Source organism: Pelobates fuscus, chromosome 6 (genome assembly GCF_036172605.1).
Source record: "Pelobates fuscus isolate aPelFus1 chromosome 6, aPelFus1.pri, whole genome shotgun sequence".
Taxonomy (NCBI): Eukaryota; Metazoa; Chordata; class Amphibia; order Anura; family Pelobatidae; genus Pelobates; species Pelobates fuscus.
This window is the reverse complement of record NC_086322.1, coordinates 271,266,397-271,285,068: the sequence shown is the minus strand read 5'-3', so window position 1 is coordinate 271,285,068 and position 18,672 is coordinate 271,266,397. Positions and strand designations below refer to the sequence as shown.

Genomic DNA, 18,672 nt, shown 5'->3' with positions numbered 1-18,672 from the left:
CCTTCAGGCAGGGACCGGGATGACCCCCACCGGTCCATAGGGGGGGGGGGGAAGCGATTTTCAAACGCTTGGGGGCCTTTGAGTAGGGCAGGAAGGCGGCCGTCCTTCCCCCTCACCTCCTCCAGTAGGCCCAAGCCAGCTGTAGCGGTTCCCGGGCATGCCGGGGTTCGATATGGGTATCGTTGTGTGCACAAGCTCAGTGTGAGTCCAATTGTCTTGGTTGCTCGCCTCTCTTGTCGCTGTGTCTCGATTTGGCAATATTATGGAGCCCAGAAAGCTGGAGCCCATGCGATGTGCGACCAGTCAGCTTGCCTGCTCGGCTCCGCCCCCTCATTTCCTAATCTTGATCACAATTTCTCTCCAAATTCCTCCCGAACCTCGAGCCTGCTTTTCTCAAAATTCTCATTTCCCAGTTTCTCTTTTAGTCTTTGATGTCATTTTTCATAATTTCCAGTTCTCACATTTACTTAAATCATGCTCATGCATTGCATTTTATTCCTTCAGCAAAAAGAACTGGACTCTCCTAAGTGCAGTTTCAACGGGCACTTTGTGTGCGGACGCTGTGAGTGTAAAGATCGCTGGTAAGATTGTGTGCATCACATGCTCTGTTATAAAAATATAAGCTACACTCGTAAGAGTTGTGTTAACACGGACACTAAACACAATTAAGATATATCAAATAACATCTGTATGCTTATGATAATTGGAAGTGTACGGTCTATTATACACAGTGTACTAATTTTTCCTGATCATAGGAGACTATCGAACATCTAGCGTGTATGTATGTTTTATTATGTAACATGAAACATTGTTTCTACATTGGCCCAGTTAAATTAATACAGTACATATAAGTAGTGGGTATTATTGAGAGGATATTGTGCTTATTAGTATTAGTTCTGAAAAACAGAATATAGTTATCTCGTGTACTGTATTGTGTAATAATAAACCAAACGTGTATATTTTATCATGCACTATGTCTGTGTATCGCAGGCGAGGGGAAACCTGCAACTGTTCGATTGACGACAACATAGACAGCAAGTCATGTATAGCCCCTGGAAGCCAGGATATCTGCTCTGGACATGGAGAGTGTGTCTGTGGTGTTTGCCAGTGTATTTCAGAGTCCCAGCACCAGCGGTATGAGGGGGAGTTCTGCCAGTTCAACAACTTCCAGTGCCCACGGACAGGGGGCTTCATGTGCAACGGTATGACAGCCGAAAGTGACAATATATTATGTAGGGTATTAGGAATTTTTCAAATGACATGTCTTTAGATCACGCTGTAGTGGTCATGGACATGGTGCCCAGAGTGCTTTAGTACCCTACCAAGGTAAGTTGTCAAACTGTTTTAGTACAATATGACAAGTTACCTAAGGTTTGCCGGGTGCAAGTTGTCTCCTCCTCCTCTGCCCCCAGAACCATCAACTATGTTGCAGGAAGGTGTAGGGAGGCGTTCCTTGGCTGAGCATGCTCGGCTGACTCTCTCAGCCAATGAGACGGCTCTACGTGGCATGGCGTGGCTCTCAATACTTCCCCCTGGGAGGGTGTCATAGATCTCCTGACATCAAAACTACTACAAAGGCAACCTAGACAAACTATGACATTATACTCCCCTCTTTGTGTATCGTACTTCTCCATTTTATGCCTAGCCTGCGTGTAGTTATGGTGTGCATAAAAACATACAAAATCACTTTCTATTTTCTGCCTACCCTGCGTGTAGTTATGGTGTGCATAAAAACATACAAAATCACTTTCTATTTTCTGCCTACTAAAAACATACAAAAAAAACACTTTTTCGTGTAGTTGAGAATGTGTACAGTATGACATAGCAATACTATATAAAAAGTATATACTTTACAAGTTAAAGCACAAAAATATGAATAATTGACTTTTGATGTTTTATTGACTCTGCTCTACAGGACATTGTCCCCATTTCCCACCTCTGTGTTGTAGATAATACGGAATGTAGGGGTGGGGGATTACTAGTCAAATATCAACAAAACAGTCTGTGAGTTCTCACAATAACATTTAAATTTCACCTGCAGACAGGGGGCGCTGTTTTATGGGTGGATGCGTATGCGCGGCTGGCTGGGAAGGTCCTGGGTGTGAGTGTCCAATCAGCAATCAGACATGTCTGGATACAAACGGGGTAAGTGCATTGGTAGGGTGTCTCAAAGATGACTTGGGAAGTGGACAGAATGGGGACATTTTTACATGTTTGGAATCGTGTGACAGTCAGAAATTCTGAGATTTTAAGACAAAATAATCAGTGCTAATTAACTTATTTTTCTTATAGGGTCTGTGTAATAACCGTGGGAAGTGCGTGTGTGGGCGCTGCCAGTGTGACGAGGTGTCACAGTATACTGATGCCACATGTGAATTTGCAAACTCCCTGGTATGTTCTTTGAATATGTGTACAAAAATACTCAAATCTCCCTGACCAGATTTTCATTAAAGGGAATGTTTAGGTTACAAAATAGGATTTTGAAAACATTTGAACAATGCAGTGTCAAAATATGCATCTATCCATTTTTTAGAATTCCCTTTTCCAAATGCCTAACATCATACCTTTTTTTTTTAGCTGTAGAACTTGCTTTCTGCAGCAAAGCAGATCCACCCCCTGTTTACCCAACAAAAACTTCCCTTTTCTGGGCAGTGTTCAATCAAATGCTTTTCAAAAAATATATACCATATTATGAACACTAACTCAAATAACTGTTTAGTTAATCTATAAAAAAAAAAGAAAAGAAGAAAAAAAGGAAAATAGGTATCGTTTAAAAAAAAAAAATTCAATTGTGGATTTTTAATTTTTTTTTTTTAGAAATTATATAATAAAATAAAATAAAATAATGTTGTGCAATATCAGTTCAAAATCTGCAGGCTTTTCAGTTTTCCTGATACTTATCTTATCTCATGCAAGAGGCTGCTGGCAGGGGGCAGTACTTGCATTAGCTGATTAACTGCTCTGAGCAGGGAGATAAGGACTCTCCACCTACTCCCCTGCAAGTCCTAAAGTAAACTCTCTGCTGATGCTAAACATAACATAGGGGTGAAATGAATATATCCTTTTAGGAAGTGTGTAGAGAGGGCGGTATGATTGACTGTGAGATATGACTAGGGCTGCAAAAATAAAGTGATTCAACTTAAATGTCAGAGAATTAAGTAGTGAGGCTGCAGGGGAACGATCTCTGCAAAACATTAAAACCACTGGTTTTGGAGCTTCGATTGTCCCTTTAAATTACCTGTCAATATCAAGCCCAGATGGGCAAAGACATTTGAAGCAAAAATTGTTACTAGATACATGAGCAGAAGTGAATTGCTTATTGTTCAAGTCATACCTATTTGGAAGAAAATAACAGGAATATTTGTAGAACAAGAGCTTATGCACTTTTGTTTTGTATTTTTTTATTTAAGTAGGAAGACATCATATAGAGTGTAACATTCTGAGCATGCTTGGCTAACTCTCTTAGCCAATGGGACAGCTCTACGTGGCATGGCGTGGATCTCATATCTATTTTAAAATAAAATACAAGAATACAAATACAATAAAGATAAGAAGTAGCCTTACTCAAAACAGGCATACCATCATCATATAGGACATGAAGTTGCCCATGAGTAAATATCATATTGGCAACCAATAAAAAAATAACTTGGGAAAGAAAGAGAGATCGAGATGGAAGGGAAGTGTAGGATAAAGCCACCACGAGAAGGGGATTGTGTCTCCTGTTACCTCATGAACCACCTAGAGTATAGTCATCCCACTGGGTCCGTATCTTATAAAAGGAGCTTATGGTATTTTTACACAGGTAGTCAATTTATCTATTAGAACATGGGTTCCCAACCAAGTCCTCAAGTACCCCCTATCAGTCCAGGATTTAGGGATTACCCTGTTGTGTCTAGAGTGTTTTATAGAATCTTTCCTTCTAAAAACACCTTAGGAGAGCGCGTAGGGAAGCCCTCCAGGCGTCGGGATAGTAGGAAAGCAGATGCAATTTGTTGCTTCTAAATCTGATTTAAATCTTCTTTTTTTAATGGATAGCTTTTGCTTGGTGTGTGTGAAGACATTAGAACATGCGTGCAGTGCCAGGCGTGGAGCACTGGAGAGAAAAAAGGCAAAAAATGTGAGGGGTGTATCTTCAAGATAAAGATGGTGGATGAACTCAAGAAAGGTAAACAAACAGAATAATCATATTGTGTTATATTTGCATTATCCTATTTAAAACTACACTGCTAGAAAACAAGTTTAGAACAATATAGACCAGGCTTTCCCAAAATCCGGCCCTCCAGATGTTGCTGAACTACAACTCCCATGATTATTTGAATGAAATAGATAGGCTGAGAATCATGGGAGATGTAGTTCAGCAGCATCTAGAGGGCTGGAGTTTGGGGAAGCCTGATATAGACAATGAATTAAGATTTCACACTGCCCAAGGCAGGTTACTAGAGTTCCCACTTCACCAGTATTATGTATGTTGAATTGGGCCAAGCTTGGCAGGGCTCAAAATTTCAAGACATTCGCTACTAGACAAGCCTTGCAGGTCCACTGCACACTCACCAAGGGTGAATTTCTACTCGCCATGGCTGCATTTTCACTGGCCTATGGCTAGTAGGGGGTAGTAATATTGAGCCCTTGAGACCTTATGGTTAATCTAGCAATGAATAGCCCCTTAAGGACACAACTTCTAGAATAAAAGGGAATTATGACGGAATATTTCCGTCATGTGTCTTTAAGGGGTTAAAGATAACATATATTTAATAAAATGGTAACTTTATTGCTGTATTCTTGAAAGAGTAGCTTTGTTTATTTTCATCTTTCTGAAAAAGTTATTCACATATCCTCTGATTACATTGCCGCCAAGAGGCAGAATCCATAATTAACTCAGAGACATCTCTTTTAAGATATTTTGAGGGATAAGTCAGCTTCTGACCCATTGACCAGTGTGTGGAATTGCTGCAAAGAAACTGAGAAAATTGCTACGGTAGATAATTCTCCTGTGTGTAATGTCCTATTCTTGCTTTCGGTAGTGAATGAAGCTACAGAGAAATGTACATTCAGGGACGAAGAAGATGATTGCACCTATCACTACTCTGTGGATCAACAAAGTGCTACCCCTTCTAACTACACAGTGCTGGTGCAGAACAAGAAAGGTCAGTCCCCAAATAATAGACTATTTCTCCCATTTTCATCACACTCAGTGGTATAACAATCTATACGGACAGTGGTCAATATGGTTCCTTTTTACATATATATTGTTAGACTTCCTGCAACTAATATCTCTTCTCCTAACCCAACAGCATAGCTACCTAATGTGATGGGAGATGTCTTTCCTCCAGATCCTATTATCTGGCAGAAGAAGGAACCATTAGGTGGAACCAAAATAGTGTTAGGATATGGTCAGAGATGCCCAAATTATTGACATCTTAACTCAGATGCCCTATATGTATCTCCTACAGTTATACCACTGATAACTACACTTGTGCAAGAATTTGTTTCAAACGGTTCGTCTGAATCAAATTTATTTTAATCCAGGCCTGAACGAATTGGTCGTCCACAAGTCCACTCACAAGCTCGGCATATAGTTGTCACATGTACCTTAAGCACACACGCTATTTTACAAAATCTTTTTTTTTTATGTATCTTAACCCATCATTACTGTTTTCCTTATCTCACTCATTCTGCCTATCCCGTTGTTTAAAAAATATTTCACGTTTATATACTATAATATATTTTTGTTCATCATTTAGAAGTACTTTACTTTTTACTTTTCATCATCTGCTTATTCCTTCTACCTTCTGCTCACAGCGATCTACCTAGCCATTTGTGGCACACCTTTTGCACTTGTCCTCAGTACTTTAATACCCTTTGTTTTTTGTAGAGTGTCCACCCGGTGCCTTCCTCTGGCTCATTCCTCTGCTCATCTTCCTCATGTTACTTCTTGGACTGCTTCTGCTGCTCTGCTGGAAATACTGTGCCTGCTGTAAGGTGAGTAGTGTAAGCCTGTAGGACTTTATGGAATATGCAAACCATGAAAGGAGACCACCAAATGGCATGTGACATGCTTGGTGGTGGTCGGAACTCATATTGGAATCAAGGATGGTTTTTAGTTTGGAGCATCTAGAAGGATTTAAAGGAGGATGGATAACGAGTTGGAAGGATTTATGGTCGTTCCCTTTGACTATAATGGGGTTAATGAAGCTTCCGTATTGTAAAGACTTGCCTAGAACATTTAAAATAAATTGGACACAGATGGTATTCTGAATAGTAAATAATAAATTCAAGAATTAGGATGAGTGGAGTAGAATGGGATGAGATGTATAAGTATGCTTATGGCTACAGTGGACATTAAAGGTGGCCCAGTTTAAGGGGATTTGAGGATGGTGGGAGATAATGATTGTAATGTCTCACTACTTCAACTTGATGATGCCGAATAATATGTTGTATCTCTCTACAGGCATGTCTGGCTCTCCTGCCTTGCTGTGGAAAAGGTAAGAAACTACTCCAAAAATGCAAAGTTTAACAGCAATATTAAACTGTATAATTGTTTGCAAAATCATGACAAACTAACATTTAAGGGACACTATAACCACCAAAACAAATTTAGCTTTAGCTTATTTTTTGTTATGCAGTTCTAGCCACACCAACCCTGACTCTAACTCACACAGTCTGCATGAAATAAAACAAATTTCATTTTCAATCACACACAGGAGGCTCCTGCAAGCTCTAACAAGCTATTAACAGTGCAGGAGATAAGACATTCTAAATTAAACAGACTGTGCAATAAACAAAGTTTAAATATTAGATCTCAATTTACAGGAAGTGTTTAGGAAGGCTGTGTAAGTCACATGCAGGGAGGTGTGGCTAGGGCTGCATAAACAAAATGATTTAACTCCTAAATGGCACAGAATTGAGCAGTGAGATTGAAGGGGCACGATCTATACACCAAAACTGCTTCATTAAGCTAAAGTTGTTTTGGTGACTTTAGTATTCCTTAACCCCTTAAGGACACACGACGTGTGTGACATGTCATGATTCCCTTTTATTCAAGAAGCTTGGTCCTTAAGGGGTTAAAGATTTTGAGTTTGTATAGGACAAAACAGATATGAAATTGAAAAAAAAAAGATTTATTTTTTCTAACTCAAAGAAACTACATACAACAGTCTGATCTTTGACACTCTTACTCGAAACCCTGCAGGGCGGTCAGTAGGATTTAAGGAAGACCATTACATGCTGCGACAGAGCTTGATGTCATCTGATTATCTAAACACACCACTTGTACGCTCTGGGAACCTGAAAGGCGGGGATACCGTGAAATGGAAAATCACCAACAATGTGCATCGTCCACTCCCCGCTCCAGGAGACCTGAATCCCAAGGAGCTGGGTATGATGGGGCAGCATGTGCTAAAATACAGTGTTTGTAAAATTAGATATATAGTTCAAAATGCTCAATTTATGTTATGAGAAGACAGAATAGATAAAACATTGGTCCAGCGACTTGCTGAATTTAGTTGCATCCCTAACATCTCTATCTATTCTTTTTTTTCAGTTCCATATGGTGTCTCTTTACGATTGGCAAGGCTCTTCACAGACAACCTGTCCAAGCCTCAGACTCGTGAGTGTGATCAGCTACGTCGAGAGGTGGAGGAAACGGTGAGAAAAAAACAACGCGTTTAGGCTACACAGAAATGGCTAAATTCACCCAAAAATCTAGTATTTGAGCCTTGACTCTGGTTATTAATATTGAAACAAGGAAAAAAACAACCACTAGAAGCAAATATGTAGCAAACCTACTAAATAGTGTGCCCTCTAGAACACCAGAAAACAGTGAAACGTGTATGTTTCTCTGGTTATTAATAACTGTGGAGATCCCTAGCATATCTTAATGTGAATCTAATCATATGTGGGAAGTATATTTTTCTTTTTTGTATGATGTATTCCTGTATATTCCTGTATATTCCTGTCTTTTGATAAATCTCTGAATCTCTGAATTTTTTTGAATCACATTTGTCAGATGAAAGGATAATAATAAGGTGATATCTAATGGTGATGCTATTGTAGAGCTGAGAGTGATTGCACAATGCTAAATTCCATCTATGTGATTATTCCATCCTCTCTCAGTTGAATGAAGTATACAAGACTATACCTGGGACCCACAAAGTGAAGCAGACCACATTCCGGTAAGACTAAGTGCTTTATTAATACTGAGCTATCCCTGAAACCAACAGCAATATAGAAAAATTGGAATGTCCAGCACAAACCTTTATATCCTAAGATCCTTTATTTACGTTGCCAAAAAAAAGGGTCACATTTCAGCCATGGAGAGTTTGAGAAAGGCCCTGCGTGGCTTAAATGTCTCCATTTTATTGGCACCTTAAATAAAGGATATTTGGACATAAAGGTTTGTGCTGGACATTCCCATTTTTCTGTATTCCTGTTGGCTGTTGGTGGAGCCAGGGTTCTTGCAACCTAAGTTGAACAGAGTCTTTGCTGTTGTTATAATTCCTGAAACCACCAATTGCTCTTTTGATAATATTATTTTTTTTTTTTTTGTATCCATTCAGGCTGCAGTCTAACGCTGGGAAAAGGTAGGAACAGTAACTACTATCAAGCATTGTTTTTTTGCACCTTCTCCTCCCATGACACAAATCATCTCTCTACTCAATTCTTGATTTGGCCCATACCATGTCCTACTCTCGCCTTAAACCCTCTTAATTCCCACACACATACTACTCTTCCCTCCGAACTACAATACATTCATTGTATTTTATTTACTTTTTTGCTTATTTTTAGGCAAGATCACACTATTACAGATACAGTCCTTATGGCTCCACGAGAGGCTGAGCCTGAGATTGTAAAAGTGACAGAGAAACATGTAGCACAAGAAACTTTTCAGGATCTGAAGGTGGCTCCAGGATACTACACCGTGACATCAGACAGAGGTAGGGTAAAATCACTGACTTTGTCGCCATTGGTTATATTCTTCTGAGCAATGAGCCACGGTTAACACACACAAATCTTTCTCTGTATGCTAGATGCTCATGGTCTGGTGGAATTCCAGGAGGGTGTCGAGCTGGTGGACGTGCGAGTTCCTCTGTTTATCAGAGAGGAAGATGATGATGAAAAACAACTACTAGTTGAAGCTTTGGAGGTGCCCCAAGGAACTGCTCGTTTAGGGAGGAAAAATGTCAATATTACAATCATCAAAGAACAAGGTGGGCAGATGTGAGGGATGTGTAATGCTATAATATAGGCACTGGGTCATTTCAAACATCTTTCCCTGCACAAGAGTGCATTCTTGTGGTCCTCACTTGCTGACAATGTGAAGCATTTATCTTGCATGTTAGCTGCTACAAAGTTTGCAACAAACATAAGGCCATGATAAATGTAATTCATACCTTTAATAGCAATCAAAATATATCTCCCGAACTTTAATTTCAATTCTTCATCATAACTGTAGCTCCTAGAACTATCTCATGAAGGCAGTACAAAGTGTTTTGACAGTCATGTTTACGTCACTATTTTATTGTTACAGCAAAAAGTATTGTCACCTTTGATAAGCCTGCGTACACTTACAGTCGTCACGATCAAATGGCTCGTGTTCCTGTGTCGCGTGAAATCCTTCATAATGGCAAGACTCAAGTTACCTACCGCACACAGGACCTAACAGCTCGTGAGAGCAAGGTGGGAAGGGGAACAGAGGGGCTTTGTAGTTGTGCTTTTCTAGATAAATACAGGTTTATTCATTATCGTTACTATATGCCTGTATCCAGGGTTCAAATATGCACTTGTCATTAGCCACTGGCAAGTACACATTTTGCCTTGGCTAGTAGAAATTCAGCCCTGGTAAGTGTGTCATGGCTTAGCAATAATTGGGTAAAGAGAGTCACAAACAAGAAGCAGGAAGATAAAAGACAGAGGAATAACAATTTTTGGGGATGGAGAGACAGGACTGAGAAATTCAGGAGTGGGGATTAAAGGGTGGGATTGGGGATATGCCTAGGATGCGAGAGGTGATCACCTTTTCATTTAGGCCTTGATTAAGTCTTAGGTGGTTTTGAAACCTTTTGAAACCTAGCAAAGCATCTGCAGCTACAATGGGGGTTAGGTGAGGGGGTTTATGTTACAGTTTTATGTCTTATTACTGATATTTTATGTTTTGGATAGCCATTGCATATGTAATCATACCTTGATCCATACTCTTAAGTGATTATTCAGGTTTTTTTTTTTTAAGTGAGTTTAAAATTATGAGTCAATCTCTGAGCTGGAAACATAGCTTAGAATTTTTTAGATTTTATTATGCCAAAAATCTGAAGTTCAGCCAGACTTTAATGGTTTTAAACGGGCTTGTTTACCTCTGGATGTTATGAAGTTATTGTCTGTGTATGGGTGTTCATTTTTCCCCCTTGTAACGCTACTTTTTTTTTTAGGATTATGCATTTTCTGAGGGAGAACTCACCTTCCAACCAGGTGACACTCATTCTGAAATTCTGGTTCCGTTGCTCGGGCGTTCTGAGGTGGACACTCTGCTAGGAAACAGGCAGGTCAAGCAATTCCTTCTGGAACTTAGTAACCCAAAATATGGGGCTAAGATTGGTAAATACCCACAATGCACCATCACCATCGATGACACTACCGGTGAGCAACAGAACATTATACATACATACTATTTTTAAGGCAGGAAAAAAGGAACTTAAGCATTGAATAACCAATCCTCCTCTTCTCACAACTATTACAGAGTTACCAAAGGTAACACAGGTCACTTCTCTCCAGTCACCCCGAGGAAAGATAGGAGCTCCCATAAATCTAAAAGCACAGGCTATCACCGCGAGAAAAATACGTGCCAACTGGGCTCCTCCACCAGGCAAAATATCAGGGTACAAGGTAAGCTATTTTCTTCTATATTTTATTTAAAGATATTTTCATATCTATTCTACCCAGGTACAAGGAATAAAAGATAATAAATATAAATAAAGGCAATTGGCAAGGGAGGAACTACATTGACTAAGATACTGGAAAAACAAAAAACAAAAGAGTAACTATGTACACAGTTCGCAAGTTATCACATTCAAATAGAACAGTATATCCATATAAATAATGATGATCTCTATATGGATATTAATTAAAGAAAGATGTTAGATCTAGAAATAAAGTTTAAAAAATTATTGGAGAAAAGGAAAGAGGAAGAGAATGGGTACAAGTAAATGGACAACTAGATAGGTAAGAGAATACTTAACAAGTCTAGTCATTCCCAAGACACACCTTCTTATATGCATTCAGTAACATTGGACAGTATTTCCTGTAGTCATTCTGTATGGACACCCACCACATGCGTTATTTTGTCTTGTTTTCATTAAGTCACCAGTGAGATATATGCTACAATTTTAAATTAATGTCATCTGATTTCTGGGGCATTTTCAGATGTTTCTGTTCAATATTATGGATAAACTTTTGACTTGTAGGTGCGGTACTGGATTCAAGGAGACTCAGAATCAGATGCCACAGTCATTGACACTAAAGTACCGTCCGTAGACCTGGATAACCTGTATCCATACTGTGACTATGAGATGCGTGTTTGTGGATACAATACACTGGAGGAGGGTCCCTACACAGATATAGTCACATGTCAAACTCTAGAGGATGGTGAGTTCCACAGTTTGGGTTCGAGAATCAGCTTACACAATGGTATTTTTAATTTCTACTTTTTTTTTTATTTTTTATTTTTTACAAACCTATGTATTTACCTAAAAATATAACTTTCCTTTTGTCTCTCTACAGTGCCAAGTGAGCCAGGTCGTCTAGCCTTTAACGTCATTTCAAGTACCGTAACACAACTGAGTTGGGCAGAGCCTGCCGAGACCAATGGTGATATTACAGCGTATGAAGTAACTTACGGCTTAGTCAACGAAGACAATAGTAAGGAAGGGATGCCTCCAATTCATCTGTCTAACTCTACATTCTCACAGTTTACAGCTTTAGTGGACAGATATTTTTTTTTCACTTTTGGTGAATCCTATCTCTTCCCTCATCTCCATTTTACAATCCACAAATTATGTTAGCTTGATCAGGTTAAAATGAGAATGTAAAATTATTTATATTGTGAGTCTATAAAGTAAGTCAATCGAAGAGTTACTTCAATATCAAAACTAAAGAAACCAAAATATCCTTCTTTATTTGGCACTCTGTTCTATGACATTTATAGACTCGAATTTCCAGAATTACGTTTTTTATTCTAATGGTGCCATTACCTCTGTGATGGTGAAGCCTGACCACCTCCTTAATTAAATGACCTTTAAAAACCTTATTCATATCTAAGACTGATATTAATTAAATTAAACAGCAGGCTTTTGCTTCTGGCATCCAGTTCATCACTTAAGTTTTCACTGCTATCACAGGTTACAAGTGTCTTCTGTGTGTTCTTATATGGGTCATTCTATTGCAGCTCCCACTGGACCTGTGAAGAAGGTCCAAATCAACAGCCCAAAGAAGCGCATGGTTCTTATTGAAAATCTGCGAGAATTCCAGCCTTATCGTTACACCGTAAGGGCATGCAACAAGGCAGGATGGGGCCCGGTGAGGGATGCAACCATGAACCTAGCCACCCAACCTGCTCGTCCCATGTCTAGTAAGTTAAACTCAGGTTATAAATAAAACCATCTAAGTTGGAATATGTAAAATGACCAAACATGATACAGTCCAATAGAATTACAAACAGTACAACACTGAAAATTCCAATGTAATTCTACATTGATCTTAATCATGTTTTTGAGAGTATGTAATTGACAGTTTGCTTTTCCGACTAGTGTAACAGTACTTTAAACTATTTTCCACAGTTCCCATTATTCCAGATGTCCCTATTATTGATGCGGAAGCTGGAGAGGAATATGACAGTTACCTGATGTACAGTTCCGATGTTTTACGCTCCCCGGTGGGCAGCAAGAGACCAAGTGTCTCCGACGAGTCAGGTAAGGATCATCCTTTAATCTGCTACCCTCTAGGAAAAAAGGGTGGACTGGAGAACACTTTGTTTCCCACTCTTATGTAATTGGGTTTTCTATGTCTGTGGTCCCACGTCAGAGACTATACATATTGCTTATTGTGTGTGAAGCAATGCACTCCAGTCTCAGTCTACTGGCTGTTAGCACCACACTGCCCTCCTGGGCTAGTTTAGTGGAGCTCACTGTTCCTCCTACACAACCTCTATCCCCATATCTATTTCTCTCCTCCAACCTGTCCTCTGAAGGCCAGCGCTGGAAGTACGTTCCTCTCCTGGGCTCAGAATTGGACCTGCGTCGAATCACCTGGAAAGGTCCTGCAGAGATCATACCTCGTCTGTCCAGTTGCAGTGGTCTGTCCACGGATACGGAAAGCACACAGGACCAGCATGATAGCGCCAGTTCCGTGATGAGGAAAGGAACCATTCGTGCAACACCAGAAGGTGACAGAAGGACGGTGGGGGCGGGATCCATTTCAGTCCTATTAGATCCCCCTTACACCGTCATAAGTGTGAAGTGCTAACAGCCTGTAGCTTGCATGGGGTTCATGTCTGCATTGCATGTGTGTTGGAGAGATGGTGTAATGGTCAATTTACTATGTTTCATACAACCTCCTTGATTCTCCAACAGGCAGGCTAAACACAAGCTTCTTATTGAGATGAATAAATAGCTGAAATTTAGCATTCTGGGGTGCGCTCTCTTGTCCATTAACTGACAAATTAAGTTGATTCAATGAGTTTTGTTCATGTCTTTTAAATATTTAAGTATATTGATAATCATTTAGAATCAAATGATAAAAAAAAGTGGCAACACTCCGAGAGTACCAGATCTCATGAGAGATCAGGCTAGAGTTCCTTCAGTACCACCACCAGACCACCAGGGTTTACAATGCCCCCCTCCCTGGCCAAAGGTAAGAAGGGAGTTATAGAGTATTTAAATAATATATAATATAACATAACAAAATGCACATTTGCTCCAATTTCACTCCCTCCTCTCCCCCCCCCCACACACACAATATAGAATTTATACCTCTCAGCACTTTCACACACACACTACACATCTCAAACACCTCTGGCAGCCAATTAGGATTTATTTAGTTATTTGGCTAAAAATCTCATGTCCTTGCTTTTATGATGCACATGCACTACGTGATCTAAAAGAAAACTTGAATAATCAGATCAAGGAACCTTTTTCCATTGCTCCATAGTCCAGTTCTGACACTGACGCCCCCATTGAAGCACTTTTGGCAGTGGACAGGGGGGTCATCATGGGCACTGTATATTCTGACACCTTTCTGCCATGACTAGAGCTACAGTTGCTCTTCTGTGTAATTCAACAAGACATACTACCCTTTGCTCCCCGTGTGTATCAATGAGACTTGCGAGCCAGCACAAGTCAACCACAGCCCTGGCCAATCAGCATCTCCTCATACAGATTGAATCAGTGCATCTCTGTGAGGAAAGTTCAATATCTCCATGCAGGGGGTGGAGACACTGAATGTCAGACACACTGTGCAGCACTGCCCCAGGAAGCACCTCTAGCAGCCATCTGAGGAGTGACCAGTGGAGGTATCCCTAGGCTGTAATGTAAACACTCTCTTTTCTCTGGGAAAAAACAGTGTTTACCGCAAAAAAAGCCTGAAGGGAATGATTATACTCACCAGAACAAATACAATAAGCTGCAGTTGTTCTGGTGACAATAGTGTCCCTTTAACATTAAAGTATCCAAATGTGAGCTGAATTCTAGATTGGCTCTACCCTTCCATGATTTTTAATGAGTTGATCTAGAGGAACGTAATATCAACTTTCCTTGCCTTGCAATGATGACATTAAGATATAAGATTACAGCGACTCTGACACCAGAAAAAATATATTGAGCTCTTCATAAAGATAAAAGATACAATTTAAAATCCAATGCATTCAAAAGATATCAAAAGATAAAGTTCTACCGGCTTCAAGTTTTGTACTTCCTCTGGCCGTCACTAGAGACAGCTGTGGGAGTAAGGCTCTGTCTTGATTGCAAGATAATATCCATGAAGCCTTGTGCGGTCCTCCATAGATCTCAGTATAGTTCTCTTGAAAAGGTGAGAGGGCACAGCACTGTCATTGGCTCCTGGTGGATAAAACACCTGGATCTGAAGAAAGAAGATGGAGGCGGCCGTAAAGGGCAGTAATAGATAAGTATAACCTAAAATAGCAGCACTGCCGGCCACTGCACGCAGAGCGGATTTGATACCATCAAGGGGTCTTTCCAAAACGTGCTAAGACCCCAGACAGTGACAGAGCTGCTTTAATATACAACACATAATAATATTGTATGTATGTACAAAACAATTAAATTATACAATTTTATTATCTTAAATACCTTAAAGTTTTGGAGAGGCTTGTAATAGCCACGTGTGTGGTCCATCCAAACATGCCAAAATACCCAAGTTGTGTTGCCTAATTTCTGTTACCACAAGAAGAGATTCTATGACTATTTATTTATTTAATTGATACTTTTATTTTGTTAAAATGTCTTTTGTTAAAATTTTATGACAGCACAAATAACACTGTTACATACACAAGACATATACTTTGGGCAACCACGACTGCATAGCAGAGAGAAAAAAAAAAGTAAAAATATTATTACAATACAGTCATGGAGTACAACTGTGTCACCGTAAACAGCCTGTTGTCTTCACACATCATATCTCAAAAGAGATAAAGCTGTTTCATAAACCAGGAAGAAAAGATACTGAATTCATAATATGATAAAAAAAAAAAAAAAAAAAAAAAACAGACTACAAACAACACAACAAACTAACGTTAACAGAGTCTGCAAAACCCCATAAATAAGTAAGCTGGGTAAGAAGGCAAACAAGGCAGAGACTGGTCCAGTAACAAATCATCAGGCTACTCCGAGCAGGTACCATATGCCTTGAGTCTGGTGATATTATATTCATTCCACATATCACAAGGCACCGCAGAAGGCGTTGAGGGGCTTGAGATATAGGAGACCAACATGTTCTATGTCTTACTGGTTCTATAGCTTATTAATACAGTTACAGTTGAGTAGGAGATTATGATGTTCTCACCCTCTCTGTTTATGTTTCTCTCCTTCCATTTTCTATTGATTTTATTTTTTTTCATTTTGGGGACATTATGGTGCTCTTAACCAATGGTAGAGGTTACTGCATGTAGCCAGCTCTGAATAGAATGTGGTTCTGCTGTCACTGTCATAAACTGTTAACTAACAATCGTTTCTACATGAGTATTTGGAATGTGATGGAAGCAAGAATTTAAGTGTTAATATTTGACGCAAAGTGTAAGCTGACAACAGGATGTAAGTGATCCTCTATTTCCTTTCGTACTCGCCTATATCCATACCTGGAAACTAGAGAACAATAATATCCCGAAGAGAGACCTGGAAATAATAACTAGCCAAAAGCAGATTATGAACCAACACAGAACTTTTAAGTCATAGCGGTCCTTATGGAAACAGAAATACAAAATGTACAATAGCATAAATTAGAAGAATCAGATGTCAGGACAGGAGTACAGATAACAGGGTGTTGAGTAGCGGCCCTCTAAAAAGAATGTTCTAAAATTACATGACTAATCTATTAACACAATATATCTTAAAAGCTATAACATGATGGAATCATAATACATTTGTAACGTGCAGGTGTTGGACATCTTGATTTAGCTTAGGACCAAGTGATCTTGGGAGGAAACAAAAAAAAATCACTCAAGGTCAACTGTTGAGAGTTCCTGGTTTACGTATGTGGAATTCACCCATTACTGAATACATGATTACTATTCTGGGTAGATATACTATTGTAACACCCCGTATTTTTTTTTTAGAACAACTCTTGAATGGACGAATGGACTTTACCTTCCCTGGGTCGGTAGGAAGCCTGAACCGGTCCGAGACCTCTGGCTACCACCAACTCGGTAATGTTACGAACCAGGAGGCGTACAGGTTTGGCAGTACCAGTTCCCAGTATACAACCCTCTCATCGGCACAAGGTGAGAAATTACAGTGGGTAGAAAATATACAAGGGTCAATAGTGTTATTGATGTATTTGTCATTCGTAACTCTTCCTTGCTCTTTATTACTTGCTTTTTTAGTATTCTCTTTAACCTATTACCCAACTAAATGTGTTGACCTCACACTCTTGTTTTCCTACCTTAATTTCTCTTTCTCCCCTTCCACCTACTCCCTTGTTCTCCTACACCATTCGAGCCATGTAACACTCTCTCTGCCACATATAATGGTTCCTACAAAGCCAATCACACTTAACTTATGGTTGGATTTATTTATACAACTCCATCTTTGCCCTCTTCCTTCCTCTGTTTTCTCTGCTCTCCAAATTGTGATACAACTTTTTTCCAATCAGTTCCTCACTATCTGTTGCTGTCTTTTTTTTTTTTACCTGCCCTTCCCGCAGAGCGGGTTGGTGGGTCCCGGCCACGCATGCAGGTAAACCCTAGGAGAAATCTTGCGTGCCCACTGGTGAAGGGTTTCCAACTCAACTATACTGCCCGGGACTCAATTATCATGCCTGACATTCCTAGAGCGACACACCCGGTGATAGGTACCATGGGAATGTGCCATGTCCATGCTGATTCATCATGCTGATTCATTTCATGGATGCTTAAACTCCTTCAGTGCTAAACCCTTGAGCAATGAACCCCCAGTTCCTCCCAACAGGCCGTGCTGTGAACTGTATTGATCCTGAGTATACCTCTACTCCTCTATTCTCCTGATAGTGAGCTCAATTCAAGAAGACACATGGAAACAGGGTTATATAGGGGAAACGTTGGCTTCAAAAGAAAAGGCAGTATATAGGGAACATAAGGTATACTCAGCATTGATATAAATGCAGCACAACAGTTTATTAAGCGTGTCTAATGCATGGCCATGCTTTTGCTCCCTAAATGTCAGAAGAGTCTGCGATACATTGTAATGTATCTCTTTAAGCCATATATCCTCTTCAAGGGCAGAAAGCCTTTAGGACCACTGTGGGCTACCTCACCCATGATGCTTATCCACCCTGTGAGCCTCATGGGATACTTAGCTCACAACACAAAGGCTGGCTGCCGCTTGACATTTTATTAATTTTAATGTATATGTTTTCTTGTCTTGCACAACCTCTGAACGTATCGAAAAGGTATGCACTATTTTTTCAGCAGGATGGGTGTAGCAAGGTATGCCTTGAGTTATTAATTTGTTGAGCATGAGGTTGCTGTAAGACATGAACGATAGTTAAAAATGTAAATAAATTTGCTTTCCAGCCTGCTGATATTTTTTTTTCAGAGACCGCAAGGTATTGAAATGTATACATGTGCAATATGAATGTTGTGAAATGTAGACATATGGTATCCTAGTTTGATTTGACTCTTTCAGTGCCACAGTGGGTGCACTTCTCTGGCACTCAAATGGTTAAATGTTTTGCAGACTCCTCTGATAAATAAGGGTTAACCTGATGGCTGAATGATCCCCTCAAGCTCAAACCTGCACGCAGCACAATCCCCCTTCCTACATAGCCAGAGAGAATACTCATGCGACCATCTCTGGGCAAGGAGGGTTAACCACGAGCTGCTGTAACCACCACATCTTCAAACCCTGGACCTGATCATGCATGAGGGTCCTACTGCGAGACATAGGTGCCCTTAAATGCCTTCCAAGCATGTGTGTTTGT

At 39.9% G+C, this 18,672-nt stretch overlaps 1 protein-coding gene across 3 annotated transcripts in view; it reads left to right on the top strand.

Annotated features, from left to right (window-relative positions):
- The window catches only part of ITGB4 (integrin subunit beta 4), a 60,267-nt gene that overhangs the window by 36,155 nt on the left and 5,440 nt on the right, over positions 1-18,672 (top strand). The window contains exons 12-35 of one of the 3 annotated variants that reach the window (XM_063459131.1): positions 505-581; positions 991-1,202; positions 2,042-2,145; positions 2,293-2,391; positions 4,036-4,165; positions 5,022-5,144; positions 5,873-5,979; positions 6,449-6,482; positions 7,190-7,375; positions 7,541-7,644; positions 8,113-8,171; positions 8,556-8,579; positions 8,785-8,933; positions 9,027-9,206; positions 9,527-9,675; positions 10,422-10,629; positions 10,730-10,875; positions 11,454-11,634; positions 11,770-11,907; positions 12,434-12,616; positions 12,825-12,956; positions 13,235-13,429; positions 16,832-16,996; positions 17,419-17,565. In XM_063459131.1, coding sequence (XP_063315201.1) covers positions 505-581; positions 991-1,202; positions 2,042-2,145; positions 2,293-2,391; positions 4,036-4,165; positions 5,022-5,144; positions 5,873-5,979; positions 6,449-6,482; positions 7,190-7,375; positions 7,541-7,644; positions 8,113-8,171; positions 8,556-8,579; positions 8,785-8,933; positions 9,027-9,206; positions 9,527-9,675; positions 10,422-10,629; positions 10,730-10,875; positions 11,454-11,634; positions 11,770-11,907; positions 12,434-12,616; positions 12,825-12,956; positions 13,235-13,429; positions 16,832-16,996; positions 17,419-17,565 — 3,232 coding nt within the window. The remainder of the gene's footprint in view (positions 1-504; positions 582-990; positions 1,203-2,041; positions 2,146-2,292; positions 2,392-4,035; positions 4,166-5,021; positions 5,145-5,872; positions 5,980-6,448; positions 6,483-7,189; positions 7,376-7,540; positions 7,645-8,112; positions 8,172-8,555; positions 8,580-8,784; positions 8,934-9,026; positions 9,207-9,526; positions 9,676-10,421; positions 10,630-10,729; positions 10,876-11,453; positions 11,635-11,769; positions 11,908-12,433; positions 12,617-12,824; positions 12,957-13,234; positions 13,430-16,831; positions 16,997-17,418; positions 17,566-18,672) is intronic. The other 2 variants (XM_063459133.1, XM_063459132.1) reach the window with 2 other exon arrangements.